This window comes from Trichechus manatus, unplaced genomic scaffold (assembly GCF_000243295.1).
Source record: "Trichechus manatus latirostris isolate Lorelei unplaced genomic scaffold, TriManLat1.0 scaffold00056, whole genome shotgun sequence".
In the NCBI taxonomy this organism is placed as follows: Eukaryota; Metazoa; Chordata; class Mammalia; order Sirenia; family Trichechidae; genus Trichechus; species Trichechus manatus.
In genome coordinates this window covers 11,317,433-11,335,603 of record NW_004443992.1, presented here as the reverse complement: position 1 = coordinate 11,335,603, position 18,171 = coordinate 11,317,433, and the positions used below count along the sequence as shown (strand labels likewise).

The 18,171-nt window shown below is 38.1% G+C and overlaps 1 protein-coding gene across 2 annotated transcripts in view; it reads right to left on the bottom strand.

Annotated features, from left to right (window-relative positions):
• Positions 1–437: 437 nt before the first annotated feature.
• Positions 438–18,171, bottom strand: part of ICOS (inducible T cell costimulator) — a 104,607-nt gene continuing 86,873 nt past the window's right edge. The window contains exons 5-6 of one of the 2 annotated variants that reach the window (XR_002824420.1): positions 5,135–6,985; positions 438–1,631 (exon numbers count right to left, since the gene is read on the bottom strand). Coding sequence is in view for 1 of the 2 variants with exons in the window: in XM_023733014.1 (XP_023588782.1) it covers positions 6,930–6,985 (56 nt within the window). In the remaining variant the exon portion in view is untranslated. Of the gene's footprint in view, positions 6,986–18,171 lie in introns of both variants that reach the window. The other variant, XM_023733014.1, reaches the window with a different exon arrangement.

The window sequence follows — 18,171 nt, the reverse complement described above, 5'->3', positions numbered from 1 at the left end:
TACATCACAAAGTGATCAGAAAAGCAAGATGGTGGGACAGAGAGAATGCCAAACAGAGAAAGCTCTTGGGAGAACAATCAAAGGCTCCTCATGAGGTTTTCAGGGGCTAGAGTTACTGCTGATCATATACTTGGGTACCCTTAAATGCTTTTGAGAAATGTGGATAAACATAGGGATTTTTGTTTGTGCTTCTCTGAAAATGACATAGCTCCAGGACTGGGTCATGTGGATCACAGTTTTATAAGGGTTTCAAGTATAAACAGAATCCCTACCATGTGGAACATGGTTTTTGGAAATAATCACTGTGGTTCTATGCATTCACCAGAGTTCATCAATACCCCCTAGGTATGAGGCATTCCCACCCACTGCTGAGGATGAGGAACCACCAGATTCTTATTAGCTCATTAAGGACTTAAAGGGGCTGGTAATCTACAGCATCTGTATGACGGCAATGTTGACAAGGCAAGAGATGGCCACCACAAACTGTGAGTTTGTATGCATCTAACTACGTCTACATCTGAATCTTGGAATAAAAAACAGAAAACACATTTAAAACACACATTCTTCTCTCTCACACACACGCACACATGAGAGAGAGAGAGAGCTCACATTTACAGAAGAACATGGGACCTTCAATAAGTCCATTAGGCAGTGGCTAAAGGAAGAATATATCCTGATGTTAAACTTTGCACAAAAGAAAGTGTTTCAAGTACAGAGACAAGTGTTTGAGTGGAGAAGAGGAAATGAGATGGAGCAGAGTTGGTAGTGATACTGTGTGTTTAGATGGGAACTATGGACACACCAAATTGGGTAATCCAGGAGTTAGGGGAAGGCCCATCTTTGGATGCAGTGATGACATTCTGCTGTACAGAGCTTATGAGCAGTGGCTTTGGAGTTGCCAGGTCTGGTTTGAGTCCTGGTTTTATCATTTACAACTCTTTTGACCTTAATAAAGTAATGTAAACTCTCTGAGCTCACATTCCTTAACAGAATAATGAGCATCATGGTACCTACCTTATCAGGTTGCTAGGATGATTCAGTGGGAGGAGGTATGCAAAGTACCTTTTACTGTTTCTAGCACATAGTGGGTGCTCAAAAAAATTGCACTAGAATTTATGGGAAGTTATCCAGGGAAATGTCTAATGTAGAACTTTTTTTCCCGGAGGTAAATAAGGGAGTGATTCTCAGGACAGATTATTCAAAGCAAGAATATTTATCTTAAGGAAACAGGCCACCTGGAGAGAAATACATTCAGATCCCAGTTATGTTTCCAAAATAGCTTGTCTTATTCCTGCAAATTCATTTCCATAAGCTCTCTCTTCTTGATATGCCACCTTTTAAACTAGAGAGATTACTTTCATATTCTTGCTTAACTGAAACATGCATTCTGTTTTCTTTTTAAAAATTCTTCCCATATTTTTGAGAATGGGAAGAAGCTCTGTTTTATATCCTCAAATCTGAATTAGAAACAAAAAGAAATGAGTCACATTTTATAGCAGTGGTAACAGGACTCATAGTCTACTTTTTTTCCCTTGTGAAAATATGCAAACCCTCTCCTTACCTTTGAATTTTTAATTTTCTTTCTTTCCACATTAAACAGGGATTCCCTTGAGTTTCTGTTCTCCTGATGTCTGTGTAAAATTTAGAAAGTGATTAGAAAATCTTTTTTAACTATGAAAAGCAATCAGAGCTAATATACATAAGGACTAATTACTGTGAAGACAGATGATGTGTTTTAGTGTCTAATATTTTATTCGTTTACGGTGATGTGTTCTAAATGACTTTGTCTTGCTGGCATTTAAATAGAAAATAAAATAAATAATTGTTAGATGGAAGCATTTAGTGAAGGTTCATCCTAGAAGTCTTGTGATCACTCAAAGCTAAGTATCCAAGTGGTTTTGGCCTCAGGACCCTTGGTTAAGCATTCAGGACTGCACAACACCCTTTGGGCTTGTGTTCCAGAAGTATGGGAGAAGAGTCATATCAATGTTAAGTATGCTCATTTATCTTTGTTTCCCTTTTCACACATCTGTGTGAGGTTCCTGCGCAGAAATGGATCATGGATCTTAGAAAATCAATAATCTAAATCACCTTACATACATAGAGCTTAACTCTTCCCAGAGCAGTTTCTAATATACTCACCCATTTTTTCACTTCCTTCTTGTCCCCAATCCTACTACTCCACTAAAACTTCTCTCACTGAGGTCACCAATGTCTATCACTAAATCCGGTGGGTACTTGTCAGTTTTTATTCTTTTTAATAAACTTTATTTCTTAAAGCAAGCTTTTCAGTCTTTATCTAGATTAACATCTCTACAGCATTTCATTCCTTTAACTGTCTGCTTCTTTTCAAAATACTCTCCCTCTTTGGTTTCTAGAGGACCACAGGCAATAGCTTTTTTCCAACTTTTTAGTCGTTTTTCAGGTTCCTTATTTTTTCTTTTTATTTGTTTGATTTTTTTCAAACATATTGAGATAATTTTAACAGTCAGATGGTTCCAGAAAACTTACATAGCCCCTGATTCCCACCTATTATTTTACCTTACTTACAAGATCATTAATTCGTCTGTTACTGTTTTATGGACACTGGAAGAAGACAAGAGATCCTGGGTCAGAGACAAAGGGCTTTATTACCCATGGCACAACCAGCGGCATGAGCATCATGTTTCTATCAGTTCTCCTTGGCCCCCAAGTCTCACAGGGGCAACATGGAGGAGCTCAGGTGAATGCTATGTACAGAGTGAGTCACATTATAGGACAGGAACACTGAGCTTGAAAACCCGTTGTTTTATAGCAAGCAGTAAGCAAATGTATTCTTTTCGCCACAGGGAGACATTGCCTCATCTCTTAAGGTTGTTCACTGCAGAAACAACCCTGAGAAATGGCTCAAGTAAATGTTAGTCAGGGCCCTGCACTCTTGGCATACTCAGCAAGAACATACAGGGACACTTATGGTCATGCATAATGCCTCTCCCAACACCGTATTTGCTAGACCCAGTTTCTGAACTCTCCAGGTTTGTTCAGTCATGGTTTTCTACTCAATTATATTGATGACCCACCAGGAAGATTATTAGAATCATCAGGAAGGCAAGGACCGAATCTCTTTCCCTACCCTTGATCCCCAATGCTTATCACAGTACATGACACATGATAGGTAATCAACTCCTAATCCAAATAAACTAAGCAATTTACATGATTCAGTCTATGAATGGTATTACATTCTAGAAGTTCAGACACACACACACACACACACAAACAGCACCCTTTGGAAAATACAAGAATGGAATTATTTTTATAAAGAGTCTCCATTACATTATACTACACATTTATTGTATCTACTTTTCTCTCTCCTCAGTTCTCTCACATTCCACAATCTCTAGAGCCTTTCATTGACAAACCTTGTGACCTAGATAAAATAATCTTAGCTTGAAATCCATGTTTGCCTGACACCAAAGCCTGTGCCTTTTCCACTGTACCATTTTGTCTGTCATTACATTTTACTTGATATACTATTAAATAAAGGTCTGATTATTTAACTTTTAGGCTAGTCTTAGTGATGCTCTAATGCAGTGGTTCTCAACCAGGGGTGAATTTGTCTCCTGGGAGACATTTGGCAATGTCTGGAGACATTTTTGGTTGTCACTACTGAGGTAGTGCTACTGTCAACTAGAGGGTAGAGGTCAAGGATGCTACTAAACAACCCAGAGTGCACAGAACCGCTCCCTTACAACAAAGAATTATCCAGTCCAAAGTGTCAATAATGCAGAGGTTGGGCAAACCTGCTCTAGTGTGTGGAGGGATGGAGCTTCCCCATAATTGTAATGCAGACCAGTTCTTGTGCCAATCCTGTGTTAGCTGCACAGGAACTCATTATTTTCCTCCTTTCTTTAGTATTTCAGAAACCAAAATTTCTCTTTCCCTTGATGCCATTGTTTATTTGACCACAACTACCTTCTGAACTTTTTTTTTCCTAGCACTTTTGTCTTCGTAAAACAATCTCTAGAAAAGAGCTTAAATTAAATAACATGGATTTAAAATGCACTACTATTCCAAGGAGTCCTCTTCACCCATCTTTATCCCCACCTCCTGCTATACACACACCTCACTGTATGGTCTGATTTATTACTGTCTGCTGTTCAAGTAACAAGGACACAATAGGTATTCTTCTATGACTATATCTTGCCTTGAGCAGTAAAATGGACTTTAAGGTTATTTCAAAAGAGACCTAGCACACCAATTTGACCTTTTATTCAAATAATGGACCCAAACCCAAAGTCCCTGCAAATTTAGAAGAGCTAACCACAGTAACTTGAATGAATGTTTCTGTATTTGTATTTAGGCTAGGTCAGGAAGCAATGTAAACTCTAATAATCCACTACCAGATAAAACTTGTTTGCACAGCAATCTGACCTGACCTCAATCAGGATAAACAGGTAAATCAATGCAGGAACGTCTGGTATGTAGGCTTAATTTCCAGACCTAAGAGATTAGAGATGAGTTCAGCAAGACATACAAGCACAGACCTACAAATGTATACAGATTGCATTTAACCCACACATAGAATTCCTTTGCCTCATCAGCTTATTTGCCCACCTGACATCCCAAAGACTATGGTTTGCATCATCTCTGGAAAAGCATTATAACCCTGGGGTTTTCTATTTATCAATAATATTGGAAATTAAATTGTTACAGAGCACACTGAAGTCTAGCCCAGAACAGTCTGAATCTCTCTTGGCTTCTTAGTTCTCTTCACATCACCTAAGTGTCTTTCCCTTGGCTCCACTGTATTTCTGCTTTTCTTAAACACCATCCTGGCACTCATTCCCAACAAACACTTTCCCTCCCCTCCAGCTTCCAACTCCTTTCTCTTGCTACCACCCTGATTTCTGGCTCCAAAGTGATCCACTCAACAATGATCCAGACTCATAATTCAAGGCTATAACTCCACATCCAGAGGCAATGAGCTGTTTTTCCATGAAAGGATAGTTAATACTGGAGCCTGTGTCTTCTATTACAGGAAATTACATCAAGCATTAATTTAACTTATAGGAGCTCAAATTTTTTAAGGAGGAAGAGAAAAGGGAGGTGTAAGGAGAGAAAAAGAATCCCCAAATAAATTTTTGTTGAAACATACCAGAAACAGAGCTTAAGGTGCCAGCAGAGTGTTCCAAACTCCATTTTTTTAATGATTTTCCACGGATGTAGAGTAAGTCCAGCACATAGTTTATTACTGGAATCGAAGTTTGTTCGACATGATAGTTAAGGGAGCAATAGCTTCCCTTAACTCAAGTGACCAAAACCTAAATGAAGGGAATGGAGAACTGATGGCAAGTTAAGGGAATGAGTTTTTCTAGGCAGCAAGACATTTCTCAAAGCTCTAAGACAGATAGGAAGTGAAGATGAATGGAAGATTGGATTAGAAAATAAAACAGGCACCTCTTTTAAAGAAAGAGGAGCTATTCTTCATGTAGTCCATTTTCTAAGGAAAGAGGTTAAGGATAACAAAAATTGAGCGTTTTAGTTAAAATCTCAGTAACAGCTTGTTCTCATTTGGCTTAATTTAGTCCAACAGATAAAGTAACCTTGTCCAACTCTCATCCAAAACTGTCATGAGATTTTGCTACACCGAATCCCTACTCTCCTCTTTTTTTTCTTTTCTTTCAGAGACTGTGTTGGTCTTTCTTCTCTTCCTCTTCCTCCTCCTTTCTTGGACACTACATCCCAAAAAATGAAAAGTAGATTCTTACTAACGTTAGAAGAAAAATGCCAAATAAAGTCATTCCAGTGAAAATGATTGTGTATGAAATGGTCCCCTGGGTCCTTTGGAATTGAGGGGAGGGGATATTTGAGTCACGTTTAGACACAGCTGGCCTGTGGGGACCTCTACACTTTTTTGCGTGTTAGCCATTGTTGGGGAGGGGGAAGTAACAAACGATAATAGGACAGTCATAGATTCTTTCCTTTGGAAACTTTCCCAAGCATCTTGACCTCATGGAATGGACTAGCCATCTTTGTGTTCAGGCCGATGAGGGAAAAAATATAAGAAAAAGACAGAAGAAAAATACCTTTCAAGTTTGTTTGCATCCACTTTGAAAAGGTTAAAAAACATGTACAAATAATTCATATTGTATATATATTTTTGTAACCCTCCTTAAATATTTTTGGGAGCAAGGCTGTATATTAAAAAAAATTATAGAATAAACTCTGTTTGTTAATGAAAGAAACCGTAGTCAAAGATCAGACCACCTGGTATCTATATTTCAGACCTTGCTACCAACAGCAAGTAACATAGCTTTGTTCATCCATTCTTCTCTGCTCCTCTTTACTTTAATTTCATATAGCACTTTTCACATCTGAAGGTAATTATCTATTAATATATCTGTCTCTGTCCATAGACCATAAGCTTTTTGAAAGAAAAGGCCTGTCTTTTTCTGTTCTGTGACTGCCTGACATATAATAGCGAACTTTAAATGTTGAGCAAATGAATGACTAAATGAATGAATGACTTTCTGCACCTCAGTTTCCCTTCTCACTTCGCTATTAAAGAGCCATTGTGAGAATAAAATGAATGAAAGTTGGTACAAGTGTCATTAAAATGCAATGTATCACCAATAATCACTTAGAGGAGAATGACAATGAGATAAATATGGAATGTGAGCAGACAAAGGTAAGAAATACTTTAAAGGAATGTCCAGCTGACAGTCCATTGGCTATCACCACAGCCATCTTACAAAGGTCTAATGATACCCAAGAAAGACCCAATCTGAAGCTACAAAAGAAAAAGTACATAAGTGATTATTATTCACTATACCAGTTCTCCTCCCTGTTGTCCAATTTATGAAAACTAACGTGTTGTTTTTGGAAAAGCCTTCCTACCTTGATGATCCCAATGGATGAAAAGGAGCATATGCTCCTCTTTGACTTCCATTTCAGGTTGATCTAATCCAGATGGAAAATTTTTCATACACATTGTAAAGTACTCCAGCTGTGAAGCAAACAAAAGAAAGTAAAAGATAATGAATTACATGAAAGCTGAATTACCCATTAAGGGGTTATGCTGAGGTCTGATAATGAATTAGCTCAGTGTTGTGTGAACGCTGCAGATAATGCGGAGAGAAAGAAACACTTTCTTTCTTCTGCTTGCCCTTTTGAGGGTCACTGAAATTATGAATGTCTACAGCGGTTGGTGGAAAATGTACTTCCTATTTATTACTTTACTTCCTATTTGTTTATTATCCATTGCCATGAATCAATTCCAGCTCATGGTGACCCTTTATGACAGAGTAGAACTGCCCCCATAGGGTTTCCAAGGCTGTAAATCTTTATGGAAGCAGACTGCCACGTCTTTCTCCCACGGTGCATCTGGTGGTTTTGAACTGCCGACCTTTAGGTTCTCAGTCTAGCGCTTAGTTGGCCTTTTAAAGCTCTTCTTTCTTTCTGAGTTACTCAAGACTTTTGGTAGCAGTGTGGTGATGGGCAATTTTTTTTCAACCTTTTTAGCTTCAGTTTCTTCATTTATAATAGGGATAGTATATTTACCTCATAAGGAACCCTGGTGGCACAATGGTTAAGAGCTGGGCTGCTAACTGAAAGGTCAGGTTCAAACTCCCAGCGGCTCCACGGGAGAAAAGACCTGGTGATCTGCTCCCATAAAGATTGCCCATTGCCGTCAAGTCAGTTCCGACTCATAGCAACCCTATAGGACAGAGTACAACTGCCCTGCAGGGTTCCCAAGTAGAGCTGGTTGATTCGACCTTTTGGCTAACAGCAGTAGCGCTTAACCACTGCGGCACCGGGGCTCCCCCATAAAGATTACAGCCTAGGAAACCCTATGGGGCAGTTCTCCTCTGTCCTATAGGATCGCTATGAGTCAGAATTGACTCGACAGACACAGGTATGGTTTCAACAGGCCTACTACTCAATAATAAAAAGGAACAAACAACCTATATATGCAACCACATGAATGAATATCAAAAACAGGCTGAGTGCACAAAAGAGAACATATGGTATGAGTTCTTTTATATGACATTTTAGAGCAGGCAAAACAAATCTATGATAGAAAAAAAATTAGAACAGTAGCTGCTTTGGAGATGGGGAAGGGATGACTGGGAAGCAGCATGAGTGAACTTTCTGGGTTGACAGTAATTTTGTATACCTTAATAGGAGTGGAGTTACTCAGGTGTATGCATTTGCAATACTCCAAAAATGTACATTTAAAATCTGTACATTTTATTGTACATACATTTTATATCAAATGAAAAAACTAAACAAATATCAAACTCTACTTCATTATATGCATGCTGAAGTATTTAGGGTGAAGTATACTGATATCTGCAATTTATTTTTAAAAGCTTCAAAAAAGAAGAGGGATTAATGGATTGATAGAGGAATATATAAATGGATATATATTTGGTAATGTAGAGCAAATGTTAATGGTACAATCAGGTAGTGGCTATACAGGTGTTCACTGTGAAATTCTTTCAACTTTATTGTATATTTGAAAAATTTTCATAAAATGTTAGGGTGGGGAAAATATGGTGCTGGCAAAGTTCTTTCCTGCCCTGAGGAGTGATTTTTTAACTTTCCTTTGTCGTGAGGAGTCCCAGTTAATAAACGGAATTATTCCGTAGAGGAAGAGCAGGGAGATGACAAAGATATTCCCCAAAAGACAGAGCTAGTTATACGCAATTACTCTTTCAACACCTTCTCTTTCTCATATTTCTTTCTCCATTTTCTCCTGGTCTTAGTCCACTGATTAACACCTATCTAAAATATGGTGCTGGCAAAGTTCTTTCCATGATGGCATTGTGTTTAAAAGCTATGGCTGCTAACCAAAAAGTCCACAGTTCCAGTCCACCAGGCATTCCCTGGAAACCCTATGGGGCAGTTCTATGAGTCGGAATTGACTTGACAGCAATGGGTTTGGTTTTTTGATTTAATCTAACAAGGATGGTCCTGCCCGTTTGTGATCTGACTTGGAGACCGTAAGGCAAGACCTCCCCCTCCAGTATAAAAGAGAGCAAGAAAAATGTAAGACAGACTATCCTACCAATTTGCTTCTTCGGAAACTGAACTGTGTGTGAAATGAGCATTGTGATAGATTTTTGCCCTTACTATAAAGATTGAAACACCTGTATTGCCTACACGTTATTGTAATAAATACCGAGAAAAGGAAAGTGCTTGCTTCTTACCAGGCCAAGAGTAAAAGCAGTACCATGTATGAAAAATGGAATTTTCCTTTTGTTAACAGGATCTGGTTTTCTATTTTTCCACATTAGAAACAGCTGGCATGGTTATTTATAGGACCTGGGCCCAGACACACTAGCTGTGTGTTGATTTTGATACTTTTCCTTGCTTAAAATTTATAGCGATGTAGAAAAAAATACAACATCTAAAAAAATAAAATCTCAAGAAAGGCTTCTATCAAGGCAATATAGTTTGTTTTTTTTTTTTTTTTTTTAGAATTATCGCTAGATTTTGCTTTTTATAGATAAGCATATGATCAGCTTATTTTGGCACAAAGGAAAGGAAATTTAGGCAGAATCAAAGGAGACGACCCCATTTCAAGGTTATGACTCTATAATAATAAATGGCCGGACAACCCTTGATTTGAATGAACACATGAGTGAAAGCGATTAAGCATAATTGTTAATTTTGCGTTATATAATTTCTAGAATAACCACTTAAAGGAGATGAAACTTCTGCTAATGGCTTCAAGGAAGCAGCCAATGAGTATTTTCAAGCTTGAATAGCTTTCCCACAAGGCTTTTCAAGGAAGTGGTAGGAAGCAGCATTCAAAAGATAAGCCCAGCATGGCCATCAGATATTAATGCCATTTGAATCCACATGTAATACAGGAGAGCATCAAAACCCTCACACACTTGGAAGAAAATTCATTTTTTTAAAACATCTTCAGCTTAACTCCAGTAGTTTATTCAAGTTTCTTAATAAGAACAAAGCTAGTAAGTCCAAAAATAATTGCTATAAGGGCAAATGAGTCAAATGCTTCATTTTTAGTGTCCATCTGAAGAAGCATAAAACATTTAATAAAGTGCTTTTTCTGGAGATGGAAATATAAAAAGATTATTTGAATCTGCTGCTGCTATTTGCTTTTCCTCATTTTGAACAGAAAGCATTGATGATCACAAAAAATACATACGATCAATAAAAATGAAAAGTGTTTATTCTCATTAGTAATTTAAGCAACGTAAATTAAAGCCATGAGAGACTGTTTTACCTATTAAACTGGAAAAGCTAGAAAATTGGTAATAGAGTGGAGGGGGCAATTCAATCCATTGATGGGACAATTGGGTGAAGAAACAACTCATCCAGTCTGGTTGGTTGGCAGTTTGTAGACAAGCGTTGGCTGATCTCCCATCTTTGTAATTTTTCAACTGGTTGTTCGGCATCACACAAACACAGCTAGAGTTGGAGCATTGGAAACTAAGAAAACTTTTAATGCCAAAAATCTCTGAGACCCAAATTGAAAAAAGATGAATGCAATTTCTTTTCCTACTACAATTTCTCTCATACATAAAAATGAACCAATAAACCAAATTCCCTATTGCCACCAGCTATAGTTTGAACATTTTAAATGGTAAATGTAGTCCTTAACCCCATCAGGCTGTAGAGGAGCTATTTGTTAGGTTACAAGGAGCATAATAGGGGCCTCCATGTGAGAACATGGTTCTGTCTCTGCCTTGGGCATACCTGGGTTTCTTTGCTTTCTTAATTTTTGCCCGGTTTTACTGTGTGGCTATTTCTCTAGTGGTTGCCTTGGATATGGTCAAATTAAACATCATAGCTGCTAATGCACAGAGGTTAACCGAAGGACTGCCAGGGATTTTCAGCTGTTTTACAGTTCGTTGCAATATTCCCAGCAGCTAGAAAAGCTCCTGGCACATAGCTTTAAGGTAAAGGAGGTGCTCAAATAACTACTGATTGAAAGAATCCACTATCTAATGTCTGTAATTCTGTAGCTGTTCAGACACTCCTTTACCTTAAAGCTTTGGAAGACACATTTGAGAATTCTCATTTATAAATTAAGAATTTAAAGAATTATCAGTAATTTATACTTCAGTGTGATGAGTTTCAGGTTCTTGAGAATAGGTTATAACTGGGAAAGGAAGATCCCAAATGAAATTTCAGGGTGCCAGAAAGAAAGGGGAGACAATGCTTTTTTAGTGCAAATTGTCGTATCTTTAAGTAAATTGTCATATCTTTAAATAAGCAGAGATTCCTAGTAAATATAGAAGAATCTCTGGGTGATGCAAACGGTTAACATGCTGACTGCTAACCAAAGGTTACAGGTTCAAGTCCACCTAGAGGTGCCTTGGATCTGCTTCCAAAAAAATAAGCCATTGATGACAGTTTTACTCTGACACACATGGGGTCTCCATGAGTCGGAATCAATTCGACAGTAACTTTTTTTTTTTTAGCAAATATAGAAGAAGAAGAGATTGTTTCGAGAGCAAAACAACCGAAAATCTTGCTAGATGCTTTCACATATCATTACTTCACTTAACCCCTGCAATAATCTTTCAAGAATGGTATTTCTTATTCCCATTTTGCAGATAGAAAGCTGAGGCTTAGATTAAGTAACTTGTCCAAGGCCTAACGGCTAAAATGGGGAAAAGTCTAGATTTGTTTGATTCTAAATATCCAAAAAAAAAAAAAATTTTAAAACATGGGTGCTGAGAGTGCTGTAAGTGAACTTGGTTGTCTCAGCAGTTCTGTTCAGATCTTCCTGTCCCTGATGGTGCTGATCTCTCAATAGAGCTGAGCTCCTTAGGAAGGTTCACAGCAAAAGAAAGTTAGAGAAACACCACTCCAGCCAAGCAGGCAAGCCCGTTGTAAGCCTACTACCACATTATCTTTACAAATGCTGCAACATTGCTGTACCAACCTCCTGGGCAGTAAAAAAAAATCCTCCCCAAACACTTCTAATATCCTTAAATAAATACTGAGAAGTTCCAAGTAAATATCCAGAAAGCAAAGGTTGAACTGAGAGCTAAACAACCTTAAATGATTTAAATTCCTGAATATCAAATAAAAGAGCCAGATGCTAGGTAAATTAGTGGGATGTTGACACAAAAACTGGATAATTTCTAATCTAATTTGCAGTGGCATTTGGAACACCACTGACCATTTGGAATAAATAATAAGTTGTCTTAGATTCAGGTGATTAGAATCGTTTGCAAAGATCTGTTTTATGGTACAATACCATCTAGCAAAGGGATATTGCTTTAGGAGACAACTATTGCCAGACCGGCGATTGTTTTCAGAATATGCATGGCTGAGGGTAATTGTGTACAGTATGAATCTTATTGGCATACAGAAAACTCAAAGAAGCTTTCATGTATAGTAGCAGTAACTGAAATAAATATGATTTAGAGTGCTTTTATTCCAGGGAGTAATTGTGCACTCTCTCTGGCCAGCAGTTGAGAACTATAAACAATGTTTGGGAAGTCAGAAACAAATGTTTTAATTTTAGTGAGTAAAAAAGTTTGTGAAAGAGCATCTGCATTGAACAACAGTACTCTTGAAAGCAAGAGTAAAAGCTGACCACTCCCTCAGAAGGGCAGCTGTCCAGACTAGGGGCTTTGAGAATAGGAAAGTTGGACTCACTTCAGCCACGCTTCCTAATTTCTGGAGCTGTGGTTTCCTCTTCTGGCAACAGAAAAGCGAGGCGTAGGTGAAAATAGGAAACGGGCACTTTTCAGTAAGGCCTGCAGGGTTCACATCTCTCAAAGCAAAGGATATAGTGGGTAATTGCTACACTGTACTATCAAGAGAGAGACTTTTAGCCTGTACGTGTTTCAGACTAATATTTAAGTATCACTGAGTGAGATAAGAAGAAAGTTTGCAGCAATGGATAGATTACTCAATATCATAATTTTAGAATATTGGTTTGGAAATTGGTAACATTATCATCCAAAGTACATAAATATATACACTTGATGTCAGAATTCGTGGGGTAGGTCTCTGGGTCAACTCTGTTCTAGTCATTAAGTATTGATTAAGAGACTACTTACTACTTTGGGAGGCAGTGAATTTATATTAATGGGGAGGAACAACTCAGAAAAAGAGGGTGAGAATGGTTATACAACTTGAAGAATGTAATCAGTGTCACTAAATGGTACATGCAGAAACTGTTGAATTGGTGTATGTTTTGCTGTATATATTCTCAACAACAACAACTAAATAAATTTTTTAAAAAAATTTAGAAGAGCCTACTTACTATATGGTCGGATCTCTAATAACTATTATGGAGTATACAATATTATCAGATATAACTTGAGTCCCCTGATAAAGGGCAAGAGAGGGAGATGGACACTAATCAAGCATCAACTATATGCCAAACACAGTTCTAAGTACTTTGCATTTAACCCTGCAACATTTCAGAAAGATCTTATTTCTATTTTATGAGTAAAATGTGCATGAAGACAACTGTAAAATAATACAAGCTAGTATATAATTGTCTTACGTTGAATATCATCAGGTTCTATAGTTTATGATTCTCAGAAAGTAGTATAGATAGTCTAGAAGGAATGAAATCATTACTGACTATACAGTGATTAGAAATGACATCATGAAGGAGCTAGTGCTTGGAATGGATTTGAAAGAACGGGCAAGGTTTCAACCAATAAGCAATGCTTGGATGGGAAGAGGTTGGGCCTTGGGGGCAAGAACCATACAATCAATAGCAAAAATCCATAAACAAAAATATTACATGGGGCAGGAGGAAATCAATAGTGGCCAATTTGATAGGAAGTGAGGGGGCATTACGGTGAATATAGGAGAATAAAATTAGGTAGAGGAGAAGAAAAGTCTTGAATGTTTAGATTCTGGTTTATGCAAAAAGTGCAGAAGCCTTTGTAGATTCTTGAGAGAAGGAATGATACGATGACTCAAATTCCAGACAAGATTGGTGAGCAAATTCCTAGCCATAGACGGATTCCAATAATTTGGTGGTGTTCAGAACACATCTACATAGAAAATGTTGTGATGACACTGATGTTTTAGGAAGACGTCACTTGTGATCCTCAATGGCAGAGATTAGTGCAGGAACAAAACCTGAAATAGGTAGATTGCTACGTTCTCTCTCATTGTGGTAACAATGGGCTGGGCTATGACTGTGGCAACAGAAGTAGAGAATAAGAGGAGCTTGTCATCTAGTTAAAAGGAATAATCTATGGGACTTCATGATAGAAAAGGGACTGTGGAGAAGAGAGATGAAGGGGACTCACAGATCTTGCTAGGCTATGAAAGAACTAGCAATGTAGGCATAAGCTACAAAGAACGCACGTAAAATTCAGTTCTACTATGCTAGGTAGGCCAGCATCAGCGGTATAATTAATTACCTTGTTCTCCTACCCAACACACATATCCACAATTCGAAGCTAGAGCTAGGTAGAAGAAATAGAAAGTGAATAGAATGATTTGGAGGACTTCTCTTTTACTTCAAATGTGTGTCTTTCCCTAAGAGGGTATAAAGGGTGGGGATGGTGGTGTTGCAGGGAGTGGTTCCTACATGACCATACCACCAAATAACCAAATATTAGTGTGATTACTTCAGTCCCACTGGCATTCAGAAGCTCTCACATCAACCTCAGGCTTCATGACCTATGTTATAACCTAACCTATGAGTCTCAGAAAGTAGTCCAGAAGGATAGTTCAGCCTCACCAATACCCACCACCCCTGCCTTCTCCTCACCCACTACTATCAAGTATATATATATATATGATATATATATATATATTATATTTGCTATATATATCATATATATATATGGTTTTCTTAAGTACCTTATTTGAAGGCAGAAGGACCTGTATAAAATATTAGTTTGAGTTAAAATAATGGTAAAAAAAAGAGTGCTCACCAAAACTGAGATTGTGATACTCAATAGTGCACTCTATGCCTTTGGATCAGATGATCAAATAATGACTCGGTAACTGGCGTAGCATCTAAGCCCCAAACAGGTACACAATAAATATTGGTCAAATGAATAATTGGACAAATAACATATTTTCTTATTTTCATTTTCTTTTTGGTTTACATATTGCCTTTGCTTGACAAAATCCAAAGGCTTTCATCATTATGGAATTCAGAAGAATGGTAGATGGTAGTCAAGGTGGCAGTGAAAATTTTGTAGCACAGTGGAGTGTAAAGAGCATTTGGCTCAGGAAACCTGGATTTGAGTCTAGGCTTTGCATCAAATAATCTGTGTGACTTTTGGTCAAGTCACCTCCTCTGTCTAGGCCTCTGTTTTCTCGATGGTTCAAGAGGGGGCTGGGTCAGGAGGAGTTTCAGGATATTCCTGGTCTAACCACCTCTGAATTTATGCAAGGTAGCTGAACCTAACTGTAAGATTACCTCGAGCCTTGCCCTGACATCTGGCTGGCTAAAATTCCTGCTCTGGCCTTAAAATATGGCTTATTCAGATTTTCTTTTCATCAGCTTACATAGTTCACTTGAAGGGTCTTCTGTGATGACCAAAATTCCTCAATGAATGGGGCCTCTAAGCTCTTCCAAGGCCCTTGAATAAAAATGACAATTATTCTGTGATATTCGTGTGTGATCCACAAATGTCACCACTCTGGTCATATGAGTTGGTAATAGTTATCGGTAAGCCCCGTTTCACCGGAAACACCTGCTGAGATGTAGGTCAGCCCAGCTGCTCTGAATGTGAAACACTTCTATACACATCCCTGTAGAGATAGAGATCGGCAGGCCAGACTCTCAGCAAAACTATGAGGCCACAGCTTCCTCTTCATTCTCCCTTTCTTCCCTCAGGGGTCTACCATCTCTCCGAAAGCTCCCACATAGCTTCTTGCTTCCTATATCTTGCTTGCCTATTTCCCAGGCAAAAGAGCAAAGGAACCAATATTAGCATGTGCACTTCTGCCAAATTTTATCCAGATTTAAATGTCTGGGTCATATTTGGGTTTTTAATTGTTTTCTTTCTCATTAAAAGCAACAAGAAGTTAGTGGAGAATTTTCTTGGTGGTAAGTAACCAGGATAGGAAATGGAAGGAATAGAACAGAATGGTTGATTTTAGATCTCTATCTCCCTCTGTCTCCCATGGCACCCTTCCCATCTCCTCTGGGTATAGCTCCAGGACTGCAGAATTGTGTCCCAGCAACCCTGGCTTCTTTCCCTCCCCTCTCCTTGAAGTCAATTGTTTTCCTTTCAATCCTCTGGTCTAGCACTCCCAGGTGTTCAATTTTACCCCAGTGCCTTCCTCATTCTCCTGTGGCTTCATCATTGGCCTAGGTTCCCCTTTTTCTATAGTATGATACTATCAACTCCCCTTTTCTCAGGGAATCCACAGTGTCAGATCTTGGAGATACTACTACTTCAAGCTCTCTAGAAAGTTTGCTTTTGGGGTGTTATTACTTTAACAACTATTTATCAAGCCATACCAAGTTCTCCGCTTGGTGCTGGAGAAATGGCACCAAATAAGGCAGTTAAGAGGGGGAGCGATGACAGGCAGCAGACCGAAGACCCCTCAAAAAGGAGGTAGGAATAGTGTTAGGAGATCAAGGGGTTTAGGTACTGGTGGACAAAGCAAAGCTGTGAGAACTTTACCCTGGGGCACAGGAGGATGGGGAATCTGGGACCAAGGATCCTCCTTTGTTGGGAGCCTGATCCAAAGCCTTGTTTTTCCACTGTACGTGGATGTCAGAGTATGTCAGTGTGTAGGGAAGAAGATGACGGTAATAATGATGACAACAATTGCTAGTATGATAAAGAAAAAGGGAAAGAATAAATGCAGAAAAAGACAAAGGAAAGAAGGAGATAGTGGATAAAAGCATTATGTTTGAGAAAAATATCAACACTGTTAGGTATTTTGTATCTATAAACCAGAATCAAAGTAGAAAGAAGGGTGAAACACCAAAATTTGGCTCTACTGGATAGGATAGTTTTACTTATGCAAACTGCTTACCATTTATGCTCAATAACACAGCACAATAACAATCAGCTGTATCATTAAATGTTATATTTAAATTATTATATATTGTATTTGGTTATGGAGCAAACAGCCTTTATAAATAGGGATTTCTAAACACAAAACGTAACGAACAAAGAAAATAAAAAACACAACTATAGGTAATATTGCTTCAGAACACTCAAATAAGTACAGAGAATATGGCATGATGCTCATGCTATTTGTGGATTTTACCACCCAGACATAGATTTAACAATATGGGTTAGTAGACATGAGCCCAGTTACTACATATGAAAGCGAATGTTGGAAAAACACAGCAAGTCGCCAGTGGTGATGTATCCTTTTGTACATAATATTCCTCGACAAAAAGAAAAGTGTTACGCATTCAACAAAGAAATGTTAAGCTTTCTTTGGCATACCTCTAACATGTCTGCTGCCTGGGTTTTAACAAAGACTATTTGTAGCTAATGTGTGATTGCTGGTTTGTATACCAGTCCTATGTACAATGTAAGAGCTCTCTTTCTTTTCGTGCTCCCACCAAGACTTAAGAAAAAAACCCTGCAAGTCTGAATGCACAATCACGCATAATCGTTGGAGTTCAGCTGAACTTCATCTCTCCCATTTGGAGACCATGAACACAGTCTCACAGCTTTCCACTCCCACATACACCAGATTTTTTGTTTAATGATCAGTCTGGGTTTAAACAAAATGCAATTTGTTTTCAGGGATATTTGAAACTAAAATAGGAAGTCTCGTTATTGGTTTACTGGTCTATAACCAGGTTCTTTCCTGTAGAGAGACGTTTTCAACATTCAGTGTGAAACCTACATGTAGCAACACTCTTTCTAGGGATGGGGTGTTGCTGCCCTCTTGAGTAAGAATGAACAAGGTGGAGGAAAAAGAAATTGTTCAAGGAAGCGGTAGGAAACCAGGAAAAGAAAATTTAGGAAATCCTCTGCTTGAAAAGTCCAGTCTATCTCAAAGGACAATTTGGTTCTACCTGGGATGTGACCAACAATCTTTTTTGCATTTTTTTCCAGCACTAATTTTATTTTGTGTTCAGGCTTTACATATATTGTGATACTTATAAACACAGCCTGCTTTTCTCCTGCTTTTTATTTACAGTGTGTTTTCCAAGGTAATGCCATTTTGATGAAACGGTTCCTTCTTTACTCTCACATAGCTCACAATGAAGAATATATATATTTTTTATTTTAT